Source organism: Vipera ursinii (genome assembly GCF_947247035.1).
Source record: "Vipera ursinii genome assembly, chromosome: 2".
NCBI classification, from domain to species: Eukaryota; Metazoa; Chordata; class Lepidosauria; order Squamata; family Viperidae; genus Vipera; species Vipera ursinii.
Genome location: NC_139513.1, coordinates 25,443,152 through 25,463,247, shown reverse-complemented (window position 1 = coordinate 25,463,247; position 20,096 = coordinate 25,443,152). Strand labels below are relative to the sequence as shown.

The following is a 20,096-nucleotide window of genomic DNA, read 5'->3' as shown; positions in this document are numbered from 1 at the left end:
CCTGGAAACAGTGAGGGAACGGCCCCCACTGCCTTGGCCCTGGCCCAGAGACCCTCCTTCTGCCAGAGACCCTCAGATCTGTCCCACTCCTGCCCAGGCCCCCATAGGCACCCTTCAGGCGAACGATGTAGAGCTGGCCACGCCCACCCAGTAGGCCATACGCACTCTAGCCACGCCTACCCAGTAGGCCACGCCCACCCTAGCCACACCCACCCGGCCCCCTGAGGGCAACCGCAATGCTGATGCGGCCCTCAATGAAATTGAGTTTGACACCCCTGGGTTGGACAGAAGGAGAGTTACTGGGCCAAAATTCACCTAGCTGGCTTTTATGCCTAAGGCAGACTAGAATTCAACAGTCTTTTGGTTTCTAGGCTGGCACCTTAACCACTATACCAAACAGGCTGTAGTTTTGCAATGCTCTATTCCACCCAGCAATTCTCATTGCAACTTGGAAGGCTGAAGGTTTACTGGCCAAATTTCATCCATCAAATTGCTTTCATTTTAATTCCTAAGCAGAAACCACAGAACCACATTCCAGCAATTGTATTTAAAATGTATTCTGATATTAGATTAGCATGTTTCACAATAGATCCACTTTTTCCAGTGAGGTTGTTGTCAAGACACCTTGGGATTTCTACACTCAAAAATTTCCCAGACAGCAAGATGAAAAAACTGCTCTACATGAGTGGTCTTCCCATATTTTATATACTCCCTCCATATGTAGCATACACATATAAATGAGAAGCATGAATTAAAGGAACTCAAGGGATATGTTTAGGGAGTCATATCAGATGGAGATATTTTGTGTATCTTTAACTTAACAATAACAATAAAAGAGTTGGAAGGGACCTTTGAGGTCATCTAGTCCATCCCCCTGCTCAGGCAGGAAACCCTTTACCATTTCAGACAAATGGCTGTCCAGTCTCTTCTTAAAAACTTCCAGTGTTGGAGCATTCACAGCTTCTGGAAGCAGGTTGTTCCACTAATTGTTCTTACTGTCAGGAAATTTCTCCTTAGTTCTAGGTTGCTTCTCTCTTTGGTTAGTTTCCATCTGTTGCTTCTTGTCCTGCCTTCAGGTGCTTTGGAGTTGAAGTACACAAGTCATAAAAGAGCCAAGGTTGCCTATCCCTGGTCCAGACCTTTGAAGAGAACGACTAACACCCCCCCTTCCTTTCTGTTCCCTTGTTTTCTTGCCACTATCCTTTTGTTTTGTGTTGTTCTAGTATTGTTCTTTGTTTTAAAATGTTTTAATAACTATAAACCACCCAGGTTGCTGGGAATTGATCAGTGTACACATTTTAAAAATTACAGGTAGTCCTTAACAACCATTTCTTTAATGACTGTTCAAAGTTACAACGGCATTGGGAAAAAAGGACTTATGACTGCTTTTCACGCTTGCGACCATTGCCCATCCCCTTGGTCACATGATCAAAATTTGGACGCTTGGCGACTCATATTTATGACAATTGCAATGTCCTGGGGTGACGTGATCACCTTTTGACAAGCAAAGTCAGTGGGGGAGCCAGATTCACTTAACAATCGTGTTATTAACTTAACAACGGCTGTGATCCACTTAACATGCCATGAAAGGTCGTAAAGTGGGGCAAAACTCACTTAACAACTGTTTCACTTAGCAATGAAAATTTTGGGCTCAACTGTGGTCATAAGGTGAGGACTACCTGTATTTATATTTACAGTTCACATTATGTACGGCATAAGGTTGCGGAATGGGCAGAAAAGTCCATGCAAAAACATTTGTTAAGGACCCACAATACAGCATTCAATTCCGACAGCTACAAGGAAGAGCTGACAAGCAATAAAAGAACTTTGTTTGCAGATCATGGTCCCACCCACCCATCCTCATCTCAGGCCACTCCCACAGCTGGAATGCCAGGTGTAGATGGAGGCAATGCAGACCCCAACAGGAAAGCTTGTCCGGACACATTTAGACTGAATTTTGAGGAAGCAGTCAACCGATTAGTGACTCACTTTCTACGTAACTGTTTCTACAGAGGTAGTTTATCTTAATCTTTAGTAGGAGAAACAGTGCAGGCTCCAGTAATGTCTTAAACACTTACAGCAGGTTTTCCCCATCACATTACACTTTTACAGATTGCCATTCAATTCATCCAGTGCATTATTCCTGGGAAATTCCTAGCCATTTTTACTCTCTGCCCCCTAATGAAGTGAATTCATAAACCACTTTCCTTTGGTTAGTTTTTAAAGTGCTGAGACCCTTGGTGGTCTCCAGTTTGATCATTGCTTCTTGGATGACAGGCCAAACATCTTCAAAGAAATACAAGAAAGTCTAGTCGCCTCGTGAAAACGTATCTTTGGGACAAGAGGAGGCACAGTTCTATAAGAGACTATCACTTCAGATGGCAGGGCCTGAATCAGATCTGAACCAGGCTGTTTTTCTACTGCAAATTAGTCCATCAAGGAGAAAACATTACCCTTCTCAGCAACCTGGGGGGGGGGAGGGAGCTTTAAAACATTGAAATATAATTTTGTTTGTCACCTCCAGCGATACATGGCAGAATTCCCATCACTGAAATCAACCTCATCATTCAAGGGCACTAAAAGCATGAAGCAAAGAACATGTGCCTAAAATGCAATTTGATTTTGCACTGTGGTATGTTTTTAATGATTGACCTCTGCAACGCCTCCTATATGCCAGTGATGGTGAAACTGACATGCATGTCACGGGTGATGAGCCATGTTATTTCCAGTGGCATGCCAGCACGCCTCATTTTTCCTGTTTTCTGAGGCTGCAGAAGCCACAGGGGAACGTGGGGTGCTCTTAGCCTTCGGACCTTTGGGAAGTCCCACCAGAGGCTCTCAAGTGGCCTCTGGAACTTCCCAAAAACACGTATCCTTTCCAGTACTTTTCAGAGGCTGCAGGCCGATGCAGCAGTTATTTTTCAAATTTCCGAAGTGAAGGCCTCTTGCAACCTGGGGCTGCCTTACAAAGGCATTTTTTTTTCCTGAGAGGTACCTGGGGCTGCAAAAGAATGTTTATTTCCCAAAGTACTGTATCATTTCAAAGAACAATGAATACAGGTAGTCCTTGACTTACAACCATTCATTTAGTGACCTAACTTACAATGGCACTGAAAAGTGACTTATGATCAATTTTTCAAACTTACTACTGCTGCAGCATCCTCACAGTCATGTGATCAAGATTTGGACACTTGCAACTGCCCGATATTTATGATGGTTGCAGTGTCCCAGGGTCAGGCTATCACCTTTTGCAACCATCTGATAAGCACACTGGTCTCAGTTAGCAGTGAAAATTTTGGACCTCACTGTGGTCATAAGTTAAGGACTACCTGCACTTTTGAAGTAATCATTTCAAACATGAATGAATACTTCAGAAATGTGAGCCAAGGCACTTGTTCTCTTTACAAGCTGTTTACAAACCACTGTGCTTTTAAATGTTTAATGGAAAGTGAGATGACCATACCTAAATGACTGACATTCCCTAAACCAGGCAGAATGACATGAAAGAGATTTAAGGCAGAGTCCTTTCAGCTATGCCCTATCTCAGTTACTTTTAGAGAAACAGATAATCTGCAACAACTCAATATGCACTGTATATCACAGAAGTTTTAACATTCTTTCCTTAAGTTATATGGTTAACTGAAAGATACAATTTTTAAAAATTCTTTTTTAAAAATTCTTGGGATGTAAGTACCCCAACACAGGGAAAGAAGACCAGACTGATCTTACAAAACATATGAGACTGAAAAAGGAATAGCCAAGGGGAAAAAAAGAAATGTATCTTTTGACATGTCAACTTCCTCTTTCCAAAAACAACAGATACCCCATCCCCACATCACAAATATTCTTTGTTTAGCTTTTTAGACAAACAACATACAGATCCATCTAAAATAATCAGTATGAAAGAGCACAAAGTTAAAAAAACACATTCTAAGTCGTTATAACCTGAAAATAATTTTTTTGGGAGGCTGATTTTGATGGAGCACAATCACAGTCATTTGTAAGTTTTCCTGCTTTGCTTCTTTGGAAGACAAAAGGAAAATCTTTCATAGAACAAGTTTGCATCCTTGACAAAGCTAAATGCCAAGTGTCAAGAGTTTTGATCACGATAATATTTCTCATTTCCTGTGAAATCCATAACTTGTAATATTAAACTTTTTTTTCTTTCATGTCCTAGCCCTGTTATGGGGGAACCCTCAAAATATAATCATTATGGAGAGAAAAAGGAAATGGTTGAAGCTTTCAAAATGAATGGATTGAGAAGTATGGCACTATTGACTGAAATGGCAAGTCATTCTGCTTATTGTGTCACGGAATGCAAAAAGACATTTTGAAACAAATCATCGTTGGCTTTTGGAAACAAGGAAAAAAAGGAAGAGATATTTTCTCAGCAGCTACACCTCAAAGAGTGTCAATCAAATCAAGTTTCTTAAGTTCTTAAGATGTCCTACTAATTTAACACCAGCAAGTTTCAGCATTGGTCCTTCTGTAGCTCAGGATGAGAAGACCCTCAGTGAAGGAAAATTTATTAAAGAAACTCTTCTAAAATTGTTTTAAGATGTGCAAAATAAAGGTGATGTTATTAAGCATATTTCTGATTTACCAGTTAGCAGAAATACTATTAAAGACAGAGAAAAGACAATGACCTGCAAAGAGCATCAATTAAAAGGCTTAATTATAAATATTTTTTTTTTATTTCTTTTAATGAAACTACTGATGTCAGTTCGTTGGCTAAATTTTCCAATGCTCAGACAATGAGAGAAGAGTTGATAAAGCTAGGAACAGTACTAATAAATGTATCAGGGAACAAAATAAGCAATGTTGTAAAAACACTCCATGACCTAAGCTTTGTTATGTCTCAAGCTGTTTCTGTGATGACAGATGGGGCACCCAATACGGTGGGGAAAAAAGGATGGATCCGTGAAACTGTTTACGGAAGATTTTGGACAGCCAGATGTGTCATTTCACTGCACTATCCCCCAGGTGTTGTGTGCCAAGGCAGGAGTCACAGAACTACATGATGTAATGACAACAAAAATAGCCAATTTTATAGCTGCTTAATCCTTTCGTAAGTAGAATTTTCTGCACTATTGCAGGAAGTTGAATCAACTTACAGCAGACTGCTGATGCACAACGAGGTGGTTGAGTTGAGGAAAAGTCCTCAGAAGATTTGTGCAGCGCTATGAAGAAATTAAGTTGAATGTTGAGAATAAAAAATTGGAAGAGTTTCATCAGCTCAGACTGTACATGGCTCAGCACATGGATGTTTTTACAGACCTCTCGGTTCATGTGAATGAAATGAACTTAGTTACAAGGCTTTGGCAAAAGTACTGATGTTATATTTGGATACATGAAAAAAAAAACTAAATTTCAAATTTTCAAATGTGATGTAGGAAACTAAAACCTGTATTTTCGATGAATGAATAACATTTCAAGGTTAGATTGGCTTTGCAAAATGAATTGAAATCTTTGCATATATGTACCTGCACATTTTATATTCAATAATTGATCAGTTTTGGAGGAAGATTTAATCAATTCAGAAGTTTAGAACAGACAATTAAAATAATTAAATTTCAGGATGAAGTAATCTACAATATGATGGAATTAAATGATTTTCAATGGCTACGAATTGAATGACTAGAGCTGCAGTTAGCAGAATTCCAGGTTAGCGTTTGGACATAGGTGTGTGTCAACCTGAGGTCTTAACTTGAGGATCCGGGGAAATCATCTGCAGGAATAAAAATTGCCACTACAAACAAGACATTTTGAATGCTTGGAATACTGGAAACTTTCAATGCTTTTAAAAATCTAGCAATGGCTTTACTGTACTCATTAAACATTAAAACAAAGAAACTGAATGACATGAAGTTAGTGCTGCTTGCTTGGATTTGCACTGCACAAAATATCTACCTTCAATTTTAGACTTATTTACTCAGCAACAAATGTCATTAAGTGATGTTAATCAAATTAAATGTGTGTTTGATAATTTTTCACTTCCAATCAATATTACTAACAGAAATAATTTTTAAGTGCACTATTCTAAGCCCAATTATCAGGGTGCATATTGTTGTCTATTTTAGGTTTTTTCATTATGTTACTTACTGGGTTTTATTTTTGTAATTATTTATTGTTTCTTTATGTAATATAGTTCTCAACTTGCAATCACAATTGAGACTAGAATTTGTTATTAAGGCAGTGGTTAAATGTGTCTCACCCAATCTTACAAACTTTTTTGCAGTGGTTGTTAAGCAAATCACCAGTTGTCAAGTGAATCATGAGGTTGTTAAAGAGAATCTGGCTTCCCCCATTGTCTTTTCAGAAGCCAGTTGGGAAGATTGCAAACGGTGATCACGTGATCCTGGAATGCTGCAACTGTCATAAAGGAGCCACTGCATTCTGAGTGGTTAGAATGCATCATTGCAGGCAAACTCTGCCCACAGCCTGGAGTTTGATCCTCACCAGCTCAAGGTTGACTCAGCCTTCTATCCTTGTGAGGTGGGTAAAATGAGAACCCAGTTTGTTGGGGGAAATATATTGACTCTATAAACTGCCCAGTGTGTGTGCTGTGAAACACTATGGGTCAGTATATACTGTAAGTGCTACTGCTATAAATCAGGGGTCTTCAAACTTGGCCCTTTTATGACTTATGGACTTCAATTCTGGGAGTTGAAGTCCAAAAGTCATTAAAGGGCCAAGTTTGAAGACCCCTGCTATAAATGCATGCTAGTCGCCAAGCACCCAAATTTCGATCATGTGTCCTTGGGGATGCTGCAACGGTTTTAAGTGTGAGGACTGGTTTCCCCTTTTTCAGTGTCATAATTTCGAAAGGTTGCCAAATGAATGGTTGTAAGTCAAAAACTACCCGTACATAATATATGATTGTACTGCCCTTTTTTTAAAAAAAAAATGGTTATGTAAAGAATTGTTTCTCTTTTGTCCATGTGTATGTGGGTGAACCACCAGCAGAGTTAGGCATTTTCTTAATTTTTGACACATCGAGCCCAAAAAGTTCACCATCATTGTCATATGAAGCTTCCTGTGGAAATTGGGCAGCCGTTTTTGAAAGACAGAAAGCTGAATTCGGCACACCAATTTGATCCGGCCTAGCAACCCTAAAAAGCCAGAAAACTCTTACCATTAAACACATGTTGAACAACTTGGAACAACAGTGCAGTTTTATTACTTTTCAAAGATTACCTCCTTACAGGTACCTGGTAATGTGTTTTAAGTGTGTATTTTTTTTTTAAAAAAAAATTATACTTGTACATCAAACACTGCATTCCTTTGGAAACAGGATGGTAGGAAAACTAACATAGGTACGCTAAAAAAAACAGTAATAATAAATCTAGATGTACATTTGCTGGCGGCTGTTTCCACAACCTTAACGTTGTGGGGAGACACACGTAAGGGGATGAGAACGTGTTCTAACTATGCAAGAAGAAAGGCAGTAAGGAAAGCAATATATGTGTCCTAAAAGGAACAAAGAACTGGAGAACTGGTTTCCACCAGGACGCTAAATCAGCAGTGCTGTTCTGCCTGATGGCTTCATTTCATCCGCTTCCTGGGAGAGACATCTCCATTGCTGGTGGCAGATTGCTGGGAAGGAAATGGAAGGCTGGAAGGGGAGGGACATGGCATCTCTTGGCCATTTGAGGAAGTACCACTTGTGTGAATCATGCTAGGGCCCGGGAAATCATAATACTGTGATTGATACGGAGGACTGTATGACGTTCTACCCCGAATGTCTTTCATAACTTCCAAGATGCCCTGCAGTACACTGGTTTGGCTGCTTAGCTGCTCCTTCAGAGTTTGATCGCTTGATTCCAAAGCGCTTACAAGCCTTCCAATGTCCTCAGCGCTTTGCTCCATCTCGTCCTTCCGGGCGGCGAGATCCTCCTTGTAAGCGCGTTCAAAAGAAGCCACTTCTTTATGTGTGAGGTCGGACAATGTCCGGACAAGTTCACTGGTAGCTTGGGAGGTGACTTCCATCAGCTCTTTCAAAGTATCCCCCCTTCTCTTTCTTTGCCGGCAACGAAGATTCCGCATCCTCTCCGCAGCGGTCAAGGGCCGAGGGCGCAGATTCGGCGCTGCGGGAACAAAGATTAAAAAAAAGAGAATTTAATTTTTTTAAAAAAAGAAGGGGCACTGGGGGAGGCAAACATCAGTGTCAGCGGGTATACTCATCAAAGAATATCCCTTGTCCTAAGAAATCCGGGTTTTATACCAAGGTTGCCCTGTTCATGTGAAAGGAAGAGCGAGAAACTGGAACTCAGAAGTATTATTGAAATTATGCCGCTGTATAGAAACATTTGCTTAGTGCAATCATGTTCTGTTATCTGTAGGAGGAAGAGTTAGGCAGAGAATGCGCACCCTGCTGCCCTGGATGAGGCAGTTCTACTCAAAGTCTCTCTTAGGAATTCTGACATCTGATGACATTTCAAATACGACATTAAGTCACCTGCTTTTGTATCCAAACTAACTGAAAAGGAGGCACTTAGAAATCCAGAGGGCTGAAACAACACATTATACAAAACCCGCTTAAAGACACACAGCAAATCCAAGCAAAACTCACCAGTAACTGAGTCATTGGATGGCAAAGGATCGGTGGGAGTGCCAGGACCAACACTACCATCCATGGAAATATCAGAATTTGCTGCTGGAGATGCCACTTGGTTTTCCATGTTGGCTTCGCTCTGCTGAGATCCTGGTGGTTCGGGCAACAACAGACAGTCCCCGTCTGGCTCTTCAAAAGTCCCTTTGTCGTTCTTGCCCACTGAGGATGGCTCATAGGAGGCGTCTTGCGCTTCTCTGTGCTCGCGACGCCGGCGGTCCACAGGAGGCCTCGGGTTACTCCCTGAAAGCCGTGGAACGACCAGATTTTGCTTGATGCAAAGAAATCGATTAAGTTCTTCGTAATAAGGCCACACGCGGCGTCCGTGGCCAGCGTTGCTGTTCCCATCCACTATCTCTTTGAATCCCCGTCGAAGGACCTTTGCACGTTCGCGGCATTGCTCCCAATCCCTGTTGTAACCCCGGGCTCGCATTTCATCCGCTATCCACTGGAACTGTGCAACTGTGCGATAGTTTGATGCCAGGGCACTCTGCACCGCGTCATCACCCCACACCTGGATGAAGGCCCGGGTCTCCTCGTCAGTCCAAACAGGCTGGCGCCTTGATTTAGTGGCAGAGGAAGAGCCCTGCGAGGAAGCCGTCAGTGTGCCGTGATTCGGCATGGGCACGGTCTCTGGAAGGGTATCAGACAACATGGTGTGCTCCAGAGATGACACGGTGCTATTGGCAGCAGGGAATTTTACAATGGTAGCAGGAAATGTTTCAACTGATTTGGGCGCAATAAAAGGAGTGCTAGCGGGGAGGGTGCAACAAAGAAGCTCCCAATGATAGAGTGCAGACAGAGACAGATGGGACACTCTGCACAATGCACTCTATAGTTTTGCTGGCAAATTCCCCCCACTGACACACTGCATCTCACACAAATGTTACGAGAGACACGCATCTCGCATCTTTGTTCCCACAAGGTGACCTCAAGAAAATGACTCAGGGGTCTTGCATATGAAAAAAACAACAACCACAAGAGGTGACAATAGTGCAATGCGCGTGTCTAGCGTAATGTTTGTGAAGCAGTTTTAAAGTTCCATCCCTCCTTAACCTTCACTAGCCTAGCCCCTGACCAAAAATATACTTTAAGAAAATATGTCACTGTTGCATAACGTATTCCAATCACAAGGTTTCAGAACAGATTTATAGACATGGCTGATTTAGTTTCATGGATTGGCATGCAAAACAACAATTACTCACCTGTGTAGCTGCCATCTGTTGAAATGTAGGCCGCTCAAGGAGAAAAGAAAAACAGACAAAATTAGAGGCAGTCATTTTGAGATGCCTTCACTGCAAGAGGAGTGCATTCATGGAAAAATAAAGCTAAATTTCTGTACCCATTAACCACGAGAATTGGAAACTTTGGCTTAAAAAAAAAGATGAAAAACAGATTCTGAAGCTAGATTGAAACTACCCTGCATGCTAGCCCCGAAATACAGATAGGGCAATATTATGACTATGTAGGTTTCATTTTCCTTGTAAGTCATCTATGTGCCATAAACAATTGACATAAATATCCTAGTTTTCTTTAAAAAAAAAACTTCTATGGGCCTATCTGCCTTCTCTACAGACAATCTTTCTACAAGTAGCCCTTGACTTGATCATTTGTTTTTACAACAGTTCGACAGCCTTGGAAAAAGTGACTTACAATCTGTATTCAAAGTTACAACTGTCACATCATCCCTTCAGTTACACAACTGCAATTTGGGCACTTGGCAATTGGCTCCCATTGACCATGGTGCACAGCATCACACAGTCCCTCCAGCAGGTGTCTGACAAGCGAGGTCAATTGAGGAAGGTGAATTTGCTTAATGACACCATGGCTCACTTACTGGCTACGTGATTTGCTTAAGACAGGGGTCTTCAAACCTGGCCCTTTTATGACTTGTGGACTTCAACTCCCAGAATTCCTCAGCCAGGCACATTGGCTGAGGAATTCTGGGAGTTGAAGTCTGTAAGTCATAAAAGGGCCAAGTTTGAAGACCCCTGGCTTAAGAGGTGCAATGATTTTACTCAATGGCCAGGATAAATAAATAAAATAAAAATAGTGGTAAAATCGGGTTCAGTCTCATGATGACTCGCTTAATGGCCACATGGCTTAGCGACCAAAATTCTAGTCCTAATTGTGATTGTAATTCAAAAACTACCTGTAAACCCATTTTCCTCTGTCCCCCTCCTTAGCTGCTACCTTCACTGTGTTTAGCCCATTGTCAAGACGGCACAAAAAAAGGATCAGGGCTTAAATAAAGCTGAAAAATACACTACAGGAAAATATTAGATAATAAAAAAAAGGCACGTCCCTCTCTACAGCCAGTAGCTCCTATGTTTTAGTCTGAACTTCCTCAAGACTATAAGATCTACAATTTCCCCTCTTGGAGCAAAACTAAAAAAGCAACCAGTTGGAGCTTCAGCCAAAACACTGTGATAAATCTCACTTGCCCGGAAAGGGGGGGGGGGAAACGGGAGGTACATCTTCGTTCCCAATTAGCATCCAGGGATAAGAACGCCAAGGGGGTTGAAAAGAATAAAAGGGATCAAAATGAAATGATCATCAGCCATGATCATCGTCACCACCACAGGACCTGCCTTAAAAAAAGCATCCTTCTCGGTGTGATTCTTTAATTGCCGCTCTCTCTGAAATGGATGCCAGAGGAGCTGTTTTCCACTTACCTACTTATAAAGACTTATCCCTTCAACGAGTTACTTTTAAAATGTTAGCAATAAGGACATAATCCTTTTTTCTTCTCTCAAATAAAGGTAAAGGTTCCCCCGCACATGCGTGCTAGTCGTTTCCGACTCTAGGGGCCGGTGCTCATCTCTGTTTCAAAGCCGAAGAGCCAGCGCTTGTCCGAGGACGTCTCCGTGGTCATGTGGCCGGCATGACTAGACGCCAAAGGCGCACGGAACGCTGTTACCTTCCCACCGGAGTGGTCCCTATTTTTCTACTTGCATTTTTACGTGCTTTCGAACTGCTAGGTTGGCAGAAGCTGGGACGAGTAACAGGCGCTCACTCTCTCAAATACCTCTGTTTTATTATTTTCTTTGGTGGGAAAATATTCAACTTCGGGCCCGGGAGGGAAGGAAAGAATGCAATATAATTTGAGTTTGCTGAGGCAAACGAAATGAAACAAAATGTCGCATCAGAGCCAGGGTGGGGAAACTGAGGCCCTGGAGCCTCAAATGATCTTTGAGACAGTTTTACTTGTCTCCCCCCTTCCCTATCTACACCCCTATATCATAACTACCTGCAAGAGCCAAAAATTGTTTTGGACATTCCCACTACTTTTGAGGCAAGAAATACAGAAATAATAGGGTACAATCTAAAATTCAATGAATAGTCCAAAACCTAGAAAAATGGAAATTCCTTGCCCTTCTCAGCTGCATGCTACACTCTACCTGTCTGGCATCAGCAACCCAACTCCTGTAGCCCTGGGCTCCCCAAAAGGTTGACCCCTACGAATCCAAAAGGATACTTCATCTCTGAATTGGAAGAATTAACTGCTGCAGGCATGGCAAAAATCTGGCAGGGATGTGGAAGATGGGTACCATAGTAGCCAAGGAGCAGGGATCAAACCAAGAAGAATCTTCCGGGCCTTTTCATCTTGAAAACAGGCTATTTTACTCCTTCCACATTGTTGAGATTCCCCTTTAGAACAGCCAAAAGCCTAAGCATTCCCATCAGATTTTACACTTAAGCAGGTTAATAGCTTTGTGCATTCACTCTTGAAACTACTTCAACAAGTTGGCCAGGTTTTGACAAACTGAATCAAGGTGACAACATTCTAGGGTGCTCCTTTCAATTTTTCCCAATATAGTGTGTAAGTCTATAAAAAAAATTGGTTCAGTTCAGTTTCCCAAGCCACCCTGATTTCTAAATTCAGACTGTGTTTTGTTTACAAAAGATAACTCAAGAGTCCTAGACACAACAGAAAAGACTCAGATTTCTACAGCAATGGCCATCTTTGCTGTCCTTGAAACAATATTCTCAGGCTCTACTCCAGCCAACTAATGGCCAAGGCAAAGCAAGACGGAAAGGTCATACCTGCATAATCAAAGAATGGGATCAGAGCCAGAAATCAACAGAAGTGATAAATTTGGGGCAAGAAACTGTGCACTCAAAACCCAGGGCCCAAGCAAGGGTGCTGGAAATAGAATATTACCTCAGAACCATCAGAATATTACCTCAGATTATTTACCTCAGAACCATAAATGATGGAAAGTTCAGTGCAATCACTAAATATGCAACCTCTGGACGAACAAAGTTCCTTGTAAACACATACACAAGCAACCTGCCTTGCTCTCAATGTCAAGCAAGCATAACCTCTGCTACAACTAGGGATGGCAATGTTATCTGAATGCTGACACAACATGAACCACAGGGATCAATATGTAATGGCAAGCAATTGCCCAACTATCTAGAAATTTTAAGGGTATGACATCTGGGGTTTTTTGTTGTTGTTGTTCTTAATTATAGCTCTGTGCAAAATTCTCAACAAAACAATCATTTCCCAGATCAGGGTTACTTTTCCTGACGAAGGCAGCAATCTTAGTAGAACAAAAAACTGACCCCTGAAAAGTGCCTAGCTTAGTATAAATCTGGTCTAAGACATCCAATGGGCCCTTACGGAGTATCCAAATACTGTAATTCTGGAACAGTATTAATCTTGTGCAGATGCAGAGGCCGATGGGATCTTTAAGATCGTTAAAATAGATTGCACAACAATCTGTTCATATGGCTTTTTCTTCCTTGAGGAGTCTTTTCTCCCCCCACATCCCTAAGACATCTTTCATGCGTTGAGATTATCCAAATACTTAATTATTCTTATACTGGATTGCCCCGAAGCGTACATAATATTTAAAATGGATCCAACCAACCCAATACAATAGTGGATTTTTTACTTCTGTTCTAACCCTTTGAGCTGGCTTATTCAGGAAACAAGAACATCTTAGTTCTCTTGAAACATCTTCACTGCTAATAAAGTAGCAGAATCTTGAAAGCCTACTAAAATATTTCTCCAGATCTGACTTATAACTAACATAATTAAGTCAAAGTTATCTGGAGAAGGAGGCAACACCAGACTTCATATTTTCAGCTCCTGGTAGACTTTCCGTCCCAAATTCTTGTATACTCCTATTGAAGCAGCCTATCTTTGCTAATTTTGCAGCCACATCTTACTGCTGGCTCATATTCAGTTTGTTATTAAATATTTCATAACTTATTCAAAATACAATTGCCACAGAATTTGTTTTTTCCTCCCAGACGTATTTTCCAGTCCCCAATTTTTGGGGTACGTTACAGAGTGACAAGAGAATATGCTCCTTCTTAATTTAAAGAGCCCAAAGAATCCATAAAAAGAAGACCCAGTCACAGCACAGTGAATGCTACACTTAGCTATGCTCACTGCATCAGTGTCTAGTTCTTACAACTTTTTTTTCCAAAGGAAGGGGTAATCTGATCACAGGGAGGGGTGTCACAATTTTCAGGGTTGTAACAATTTTTAAACAGATCTTAGCATTCAATGTGAAAATAATAATACAGTGATATAGAAGAGATCCTTACCCAGGGAAGCCACATCTTCACCATTTTCCTCCATGATCTCACTTGCTAAGGCCTCACCCTGCAAAAGAGAAAGTCAGTTAACCCCCAATGCCCTAGCCGCTAATGCAGCCGTGAAACCTAGCAGAAAAATTAATCAAGCTTCAACATGAAGAGGAACTCACACCCTTTTGATTCAACTGCAAAAGCAGACAACACCATACTATGGAACGATGCCTCAAAAACCACACAGCTCAGTTGGGGATACGCCCCACAAGCATAGGGCATGACTGGGCTGCAACCGGCAAGTCATGATTGTCAGCAGAGTGGCTGTCTGTTAATGCTGTACCCACAAACTAACTGAACACCAATGACTGCTGAACTGATGTCCCAACTGGCAGTTACAAAACCCTGGTCTCTTTCTGTGACTAGCAACACAGGTGAAAATGTTGATTACTAAACCCTTGTAGGCACCCAAAACCTAGCGTGAATATGGTGATCAGTAGAATGATAGAACAATTACAAAAGAAAATGTAAGATATGCTCAATGTACTTCAAGGGAAACGCTGAAAAGACTGGAGGCTAAACAAATGAAGAATAGTTGCAGGAATTGGGTATGTCCAGTTTAATGAGAAGAAGGACATGATAGTAGTGTTCCAATATCTAAGGGGCTGTCACACGAAGAGGGGCTCAACCTATTCGCCAAAGCATCTGAAGGCAGAACAAGAAGCAGCGGATGGAAACTTATCAAGGAAAGAACCAACCTAGAAATAACAAATTTTCTGAGAGTTAGATCTAACTGTTAGAACAAGTGGAATGTCTTGCCTTTGGAAGTTGTGGGGCTCCACACTGGAGGTTTTTAAGAAAAGACTGGACAATTATTTGTCTGAAATGGTATAGGGTTTCCTGCTTGAGCAAGGGGTTGGACTAGAAGACCTCCAAAGTCCCTTCCAACTCTGTTATTCTGAGAGGCCCTACAACAGGGGTCTTCAAACTTGGCCCTTTTATGACTTGTGGACTTCAACTCCCAGAATTCCTCAGCCAGGCATGCTGGCTGAGGAATTCTGGGAGTTGAAGTCCACAAGTCATAAAAGGGCCAAGTTTGAAGACCCCTGTCCTACAACAAAGTAATAAAAATATGTCGACGATGAACAATTCCTGTAATTCTCAAGCAGATGGCAGCACCAAGCTCTTCTTCGGATTTCTCAAAAGATTAATGAAAGTCAGACCTTCCTAGACTTGGATGGGAGAAAATACAGGACAGGAAACTATACTGAGAAATATATTTTTTTTAAAAAAATCCTGGAAAAAGGCATTGGTAACCTATTTCCCTTATGTTGCCAACAAAATTAAATAAACATATGGATGAAGTTACCAACACATGAGCAAAATGAAGGGAGTTTTTAATCTCTCAATTTAGCACAACATGAAAAGAGCAAAAATAAAGTTGGCTTGCCTATTCCAGTTAGGCAAAAGGTGTCTGGTAATTACAGTATCATTGCATGGATTTAGGCACAAAACCATCTTACATTTGCGATATACAATAATTACCATTCATCAGTCAATAATAACGCAGAACACCCACTCTCATTTCCTATGTGAAATCCTGCTGTGAATATCTAGTTTTACTGCTTATTGTTCCTCAATTCTTTTATTGCTGTTTAGAATTATATGACATTCACTCAAGACTGCAGCTACTCCTCATTCTTGCATATCTCTACTAGAATTTTATTCTCTCCATTTCCATTACAGCCACTTCTAAACTTCTATTGTAGGAAAGAGGTTGGGAATAATCTGAACTTGGGTCGAATATACGCTTTTGTACTCAAGTTACTATTCAAGGTACTTTTCCCACCTATATTGTTGAACTCTGGTGCTGGAGAAGACTCCTGCGAGTCCCTTGGACTGCAAGGCGATCAAACCGGTCAGTCCTAGAGGAGATCAATCCTGACTGCTCTTTAGAAGGTCAGATCCTGAAGCTAAAACTCAAATACTTTGGCCACCTAATGAGAAGGAAGGACTCACTGGAGAAGAGCCTAATGCTGGGAAAGACTGAGGGCAAGAGAAGAAGGGGACGACAGAGAATGAGGTGGCTGGATGGAGTCACTGAAGCAGTAGGCGTGAGCTTAAATGGACTCCAGAAGATGGTAGAAGACAGGAAGGCCTGGAGGAATGTTGTCCATAGGGTCGCGATGGGTCGGACACGACTTCGCAGCTAACAACAACAATTGTTGGGAAGATAAATGTTTTTCCCTTTCTAAATGCCTAAACATTTCCCCTTTCCTGCGATTATTCCTGCAACAAAACTCCCCAGCAGGCAACTGGAGTAATTTATTTTAATTGGGGTTTTAAATGTACAGGGTTAAGTTTAATCTTTTTTAAACTGGTTTTACCTTTTGTATTGTTGGTTTTTTAATTCCCTGTAAACCGCCCTGAGTCCTCAGGGAAAGGGCGGTATATAAATGTAATAAAATAAATAAACAAATAAATAAATAAACTCTGGGTCAGCTTTTTTGGCTCAGCTTCAATCCCCTCAATGTAAGCAAAATAAGGTACAATCGATTAGCTGACTACTGCAAGACGCTTCTATTATTGCTTCCTAAATGAGCGCCTTCCTTTGCAATTTCTGCATTGCTTTGATCTCTCAGCATCTTACCTCCCGTTCTCTAGTTCTGGCTTGATCGAGCGGGTTTCTACGCCGGGCCAGCTCAGGGCGGCTTTCCCCCAGCTTGGCTCCCTTCTGGGGACTCACATCATACCGGTAGCTCAGCTAACCCAGCCACCCCCCCCCCCAAAAAAAAAAACAGCGCTTGCCTGCGCAATCTGGGAACTGTAGTCCAACCCATCAATAAAGGAAGAGACGGTCGCGGAATGCCGGCCTTTCCAGATGCCAAGCGGCAGCCTTGCAAAAGCAAGCCTAACGTTGCTTTTGCAAGGCTGACCCTTTTCGTTTTGTGGAACCACCACCACCAGCAGCGAAGGGAAACCCGAGGCCGGCGATGATCGCCCCGGTTAGTATGACTCATCGCCCGCCCCCCGCCCCCCCGGCGGCCCACCTACCCCGCGCTGGGGGAGGAAGAGACGGCGGGGAGCCTCCAAAAGCCGGAAGTGATGGTGGCGGCAGAAAAGCGGCCAGCCCACCCAGGGGAGAGGCAGCCGGCCACCCGAGCCTCCCCTCCTTCTCCCGCCCCCCCCTCTCCCCGGCGGTTCCCCCTGGGTAGAGCCACCCACCCCTCTTCTCCCCCTTGTTGTGGGTCGCCAGCCGGGCAGGGATCTCGAGGGGCGGCGGGATCTCATCTCATAATAATAATAATAATGATAATGATAATGATAATGATAATAATAATAATAATGATAATAATAATAATAATAATAATAATTTGGAAGGGACCTTGGAGGTCATCTAGTCCAACCCCCTGCTCAGGCAGGAAACCTTATTACCAGGGGTCTTCAAACTCGGCCCTTTTAGGACTTGTGGACTTCAACTCCCAGAATTCCTCAGCCAGGCACGCTGGCTGAGGAATTCTGGGAGTTGAAGTCCACAAGTCCTAAAAGGGCCGAGTTTGAAGACCTCTCTGCCTTTATACCATTTCAGGCAAATGGCTGTCCAGTCTTCTGGCTTGCGCTGCCGCCTCCAGTCCCGCCGGGCCTCCGAGCCCAAGAAGCCTCTAACTCTGCCGGCCCGCCTCGACTCCCGCCCCGCGCCCTGACCTCCCCACCCGGCCACCCAGCCCCGTGCCCTGTGGCTTCGGGGTGGGGTGGGGGGGTAGGGGAGCGCCTCTGGGACCCCGTAGAAGACCAACCCTCGCTCGCGATCTCCTCCGCCTGATCAGGGATCGAAGCCTGGCCAATGGGAGCGGGATCCGGGCCCCGGGCAGTCGCCTCTTCGGGCGACCGCAAGGAGAAGTTGGCGCCGAGGCCTGACGGGCGACGAGCAACCCCAATATGGTGGCCGACCAGCTGCAGAGACCGGATGTAGTCGGGGATGGAAGCTTCGGAACAAAGGAAGCGAGAGGAGGCGAGAGAGCGGAGAGGGAGGGGGGGGGGGAATCGCTGCTTTTCTCGGCGCAGAGGCCCCTAGTGGTCGCGGCTCGGAAGACACTCCGCTGCCCCGAACACGGGTCTCTGGGGGAGAAGAAGGTCGACTAGTTAAAACAGGGGTCTTCAAACTTAGCTCTTTTATGACTTGTGGACTTCAACTCCCAGAATTCCTCAGCCAGGCATGCTGGCTGAGGAATTCTGGGAGTTGAAGTCCACAAGTCATAAAAAGGCCAAGTTTGAAGACCCCTGAGTTAAAAGAAGGCGCGCACGTGTGTAAGCCTGTAGTTCCTGGCTGACCTTGTCTGGGCTTGGAAGCTAAGCAGGTTCCGACTGGATAAATACTAAAGCTGAGAGAAGGATCATCACAAAAATCACAGGATTAAAATGCTGATCAGTGTTCCCCGAGCTTGGCGACTTTAAGATGTGTGAACTTCAACTCCCAGAATCGCCTAGCCAACGAGCTTACAGCCACCAAAGTATTTAAAAAACAAAAAAGAAAAATCGTGGAAAAATACAGAAAAAAAGTTACAACGAATGTAAGCTGCCTTTTAAGGATGAGAGTGCACATAACATAACCTCGTTTTCCAAGGTCCGGCGAAATAATTCTGTTTGGATTGAGCCTTTGAATCCTTGCTGGTCTGACCTCTAAGGAGGTTGCTGTGTTAGGTACCCAAAGGGCTGTCCTGGGCTACCTCAGATCTTACCTCATGTGACCTGCCACATTCTCATCTGGGATGGATTGGTTTCACCTCTTTCCTGAGAAGATTCTGCAAAAAAAAAGCTTTCTACAGATACAGTCTGAGGTTGAAACCAGACACCCAAGACTGTAACAGCTGGAAAGTAGAGAGATAACAAAATGAAATTGCTCAGGCTGAAAAACAGAAACCAAACACTTAAAACACAGGTTCTTTACACCCATTATTTTTCATTTTCTACAATTCTGAGCAAGGCATCCTCTATTTCAGTCCCCATCAGTAACTATTGGGAAGATGGAGACCTTATTCCCTATCCAACTACTTTCCATAGATTATAGTTTTTTTAAAAAAAAACCAATGTTTTTCTATATAAAGGAGAGGGAGAGAGACCCTAGGAGGAAGATGGACGATTAAGAAGTTTTATATATAAAATAAAATAAAATAAAAAATTCAGAGCTACTGGTGTTCCTGACATTTGTATGTGACAAAGAGCCATTCTTCCACCTCAGGGACATACTTCATAAGTCTGAAGCTTGCAAGTTGCAACGCAAGTTACATTCACAAATGCAAAACACTTAAGAATTTGAATTTTATTCATTCATTCAGAATTCCTTCACTTGACAAAACTGTTCTGCATTCTTGGTCTCTTTTCCCCCCTCTTCCTATCTGCTATTTCCGTGTGAAATTACCATCCCTGGTCTGTTTATTAAAGAATTTAATGCATTTAATCTTGAAGGCTGGAGCAGCCTTCAAGTGAGAAATGAAGACAAAACTACAACTCAAAAAACCTTAGAGAATGTTGTGAATGTAGCCAACTCCGAGTTGCTCAACCAACTGTAGCTTCAGGTCAGTTCATGAGTTTGTTGATCACAGATAACAAAGAATATTGTCTACTATTTTGGGTGAAATCAAAGTGTCAGCATTCTTCAAACCATCTACTAAACCTCTAATCCAATTAGGAAATAAAATTAAAGAGGGAGGATTCTTTCCGAGAAATCCATCGAGATTTCTAGTAACCATTGTGGTGGTGGTTGTTTTTAATTCTGTCAGATAAGCAGCTTTGTTATGAATCATCTTAATACCAGTGTGCCCTGCCTCTAATACTTCCTCCTCCTCTTTCCTCCGGTATTAATCATAGATTCATCAAGCTGGAAGGGGCCTCAGAGGTCATCTTATCCAACCTTCCAATCAGTGCAACACTTGGTAAT

The 20,096-nt window shown here is 42.6% G+C and overlaps 1 protein-coding gene across 1 annotated transcript; it reads right to left on the bottom strand.

The window, feature by feature from the left end:
* Window positions 1-3,588: 3,588 nt before the first annotated feature.
* LOC310636316 (uncharacterized protein) lies at window positions 3,589-18,119 on the bottom strand. The gene is made up of 5 exons (XM_083356056.1): window positions 17,956-18,119; window positions 14,177-14,234; window positions 9,817-9,849; window positions 8,573-9,244; window positions 3,589-8,087 (listed from the first exon to the last, which is right to left on the bottom strand). Exons 2-5 carry the CDS (start codon window positions 14,208-14,210, stop codon window positions 7,546-7,548), a joined length of 1,281 nt encoding a protein of 426 aa, XP_083212182.1. The 5' UTR covers window positions 14,211-14,234; window positions 17,956-18,119; the 3' UTR covers window positions 3,589-7,545.
* Window positions 18,120-20,096: the final 1,977 nt, after the last annotated feature.

Coding starts and splice junctions, on each gene's coding strand:
- LOC310636316 (XM_083356056.1), bottom strand. CDS start 14,210: ATGGAGGAAAATGGTGAAGATGTGGCTTCCCTGG. Junction 9,850..14,176: donor TGAAGATGTGGCTTCCCTGG/GTAAGGATCTCT, acceptor TTTCTCCTTGAG/CGGCCTACATTTCAACAGAT. Junction 8,088..8,572: donor ATCCAATGACTCAGTTACTG/GTGAGTTTTGCT, acceptor TTGTTCCCGCAG/CGCCGAATCTGCGCCCTCGG.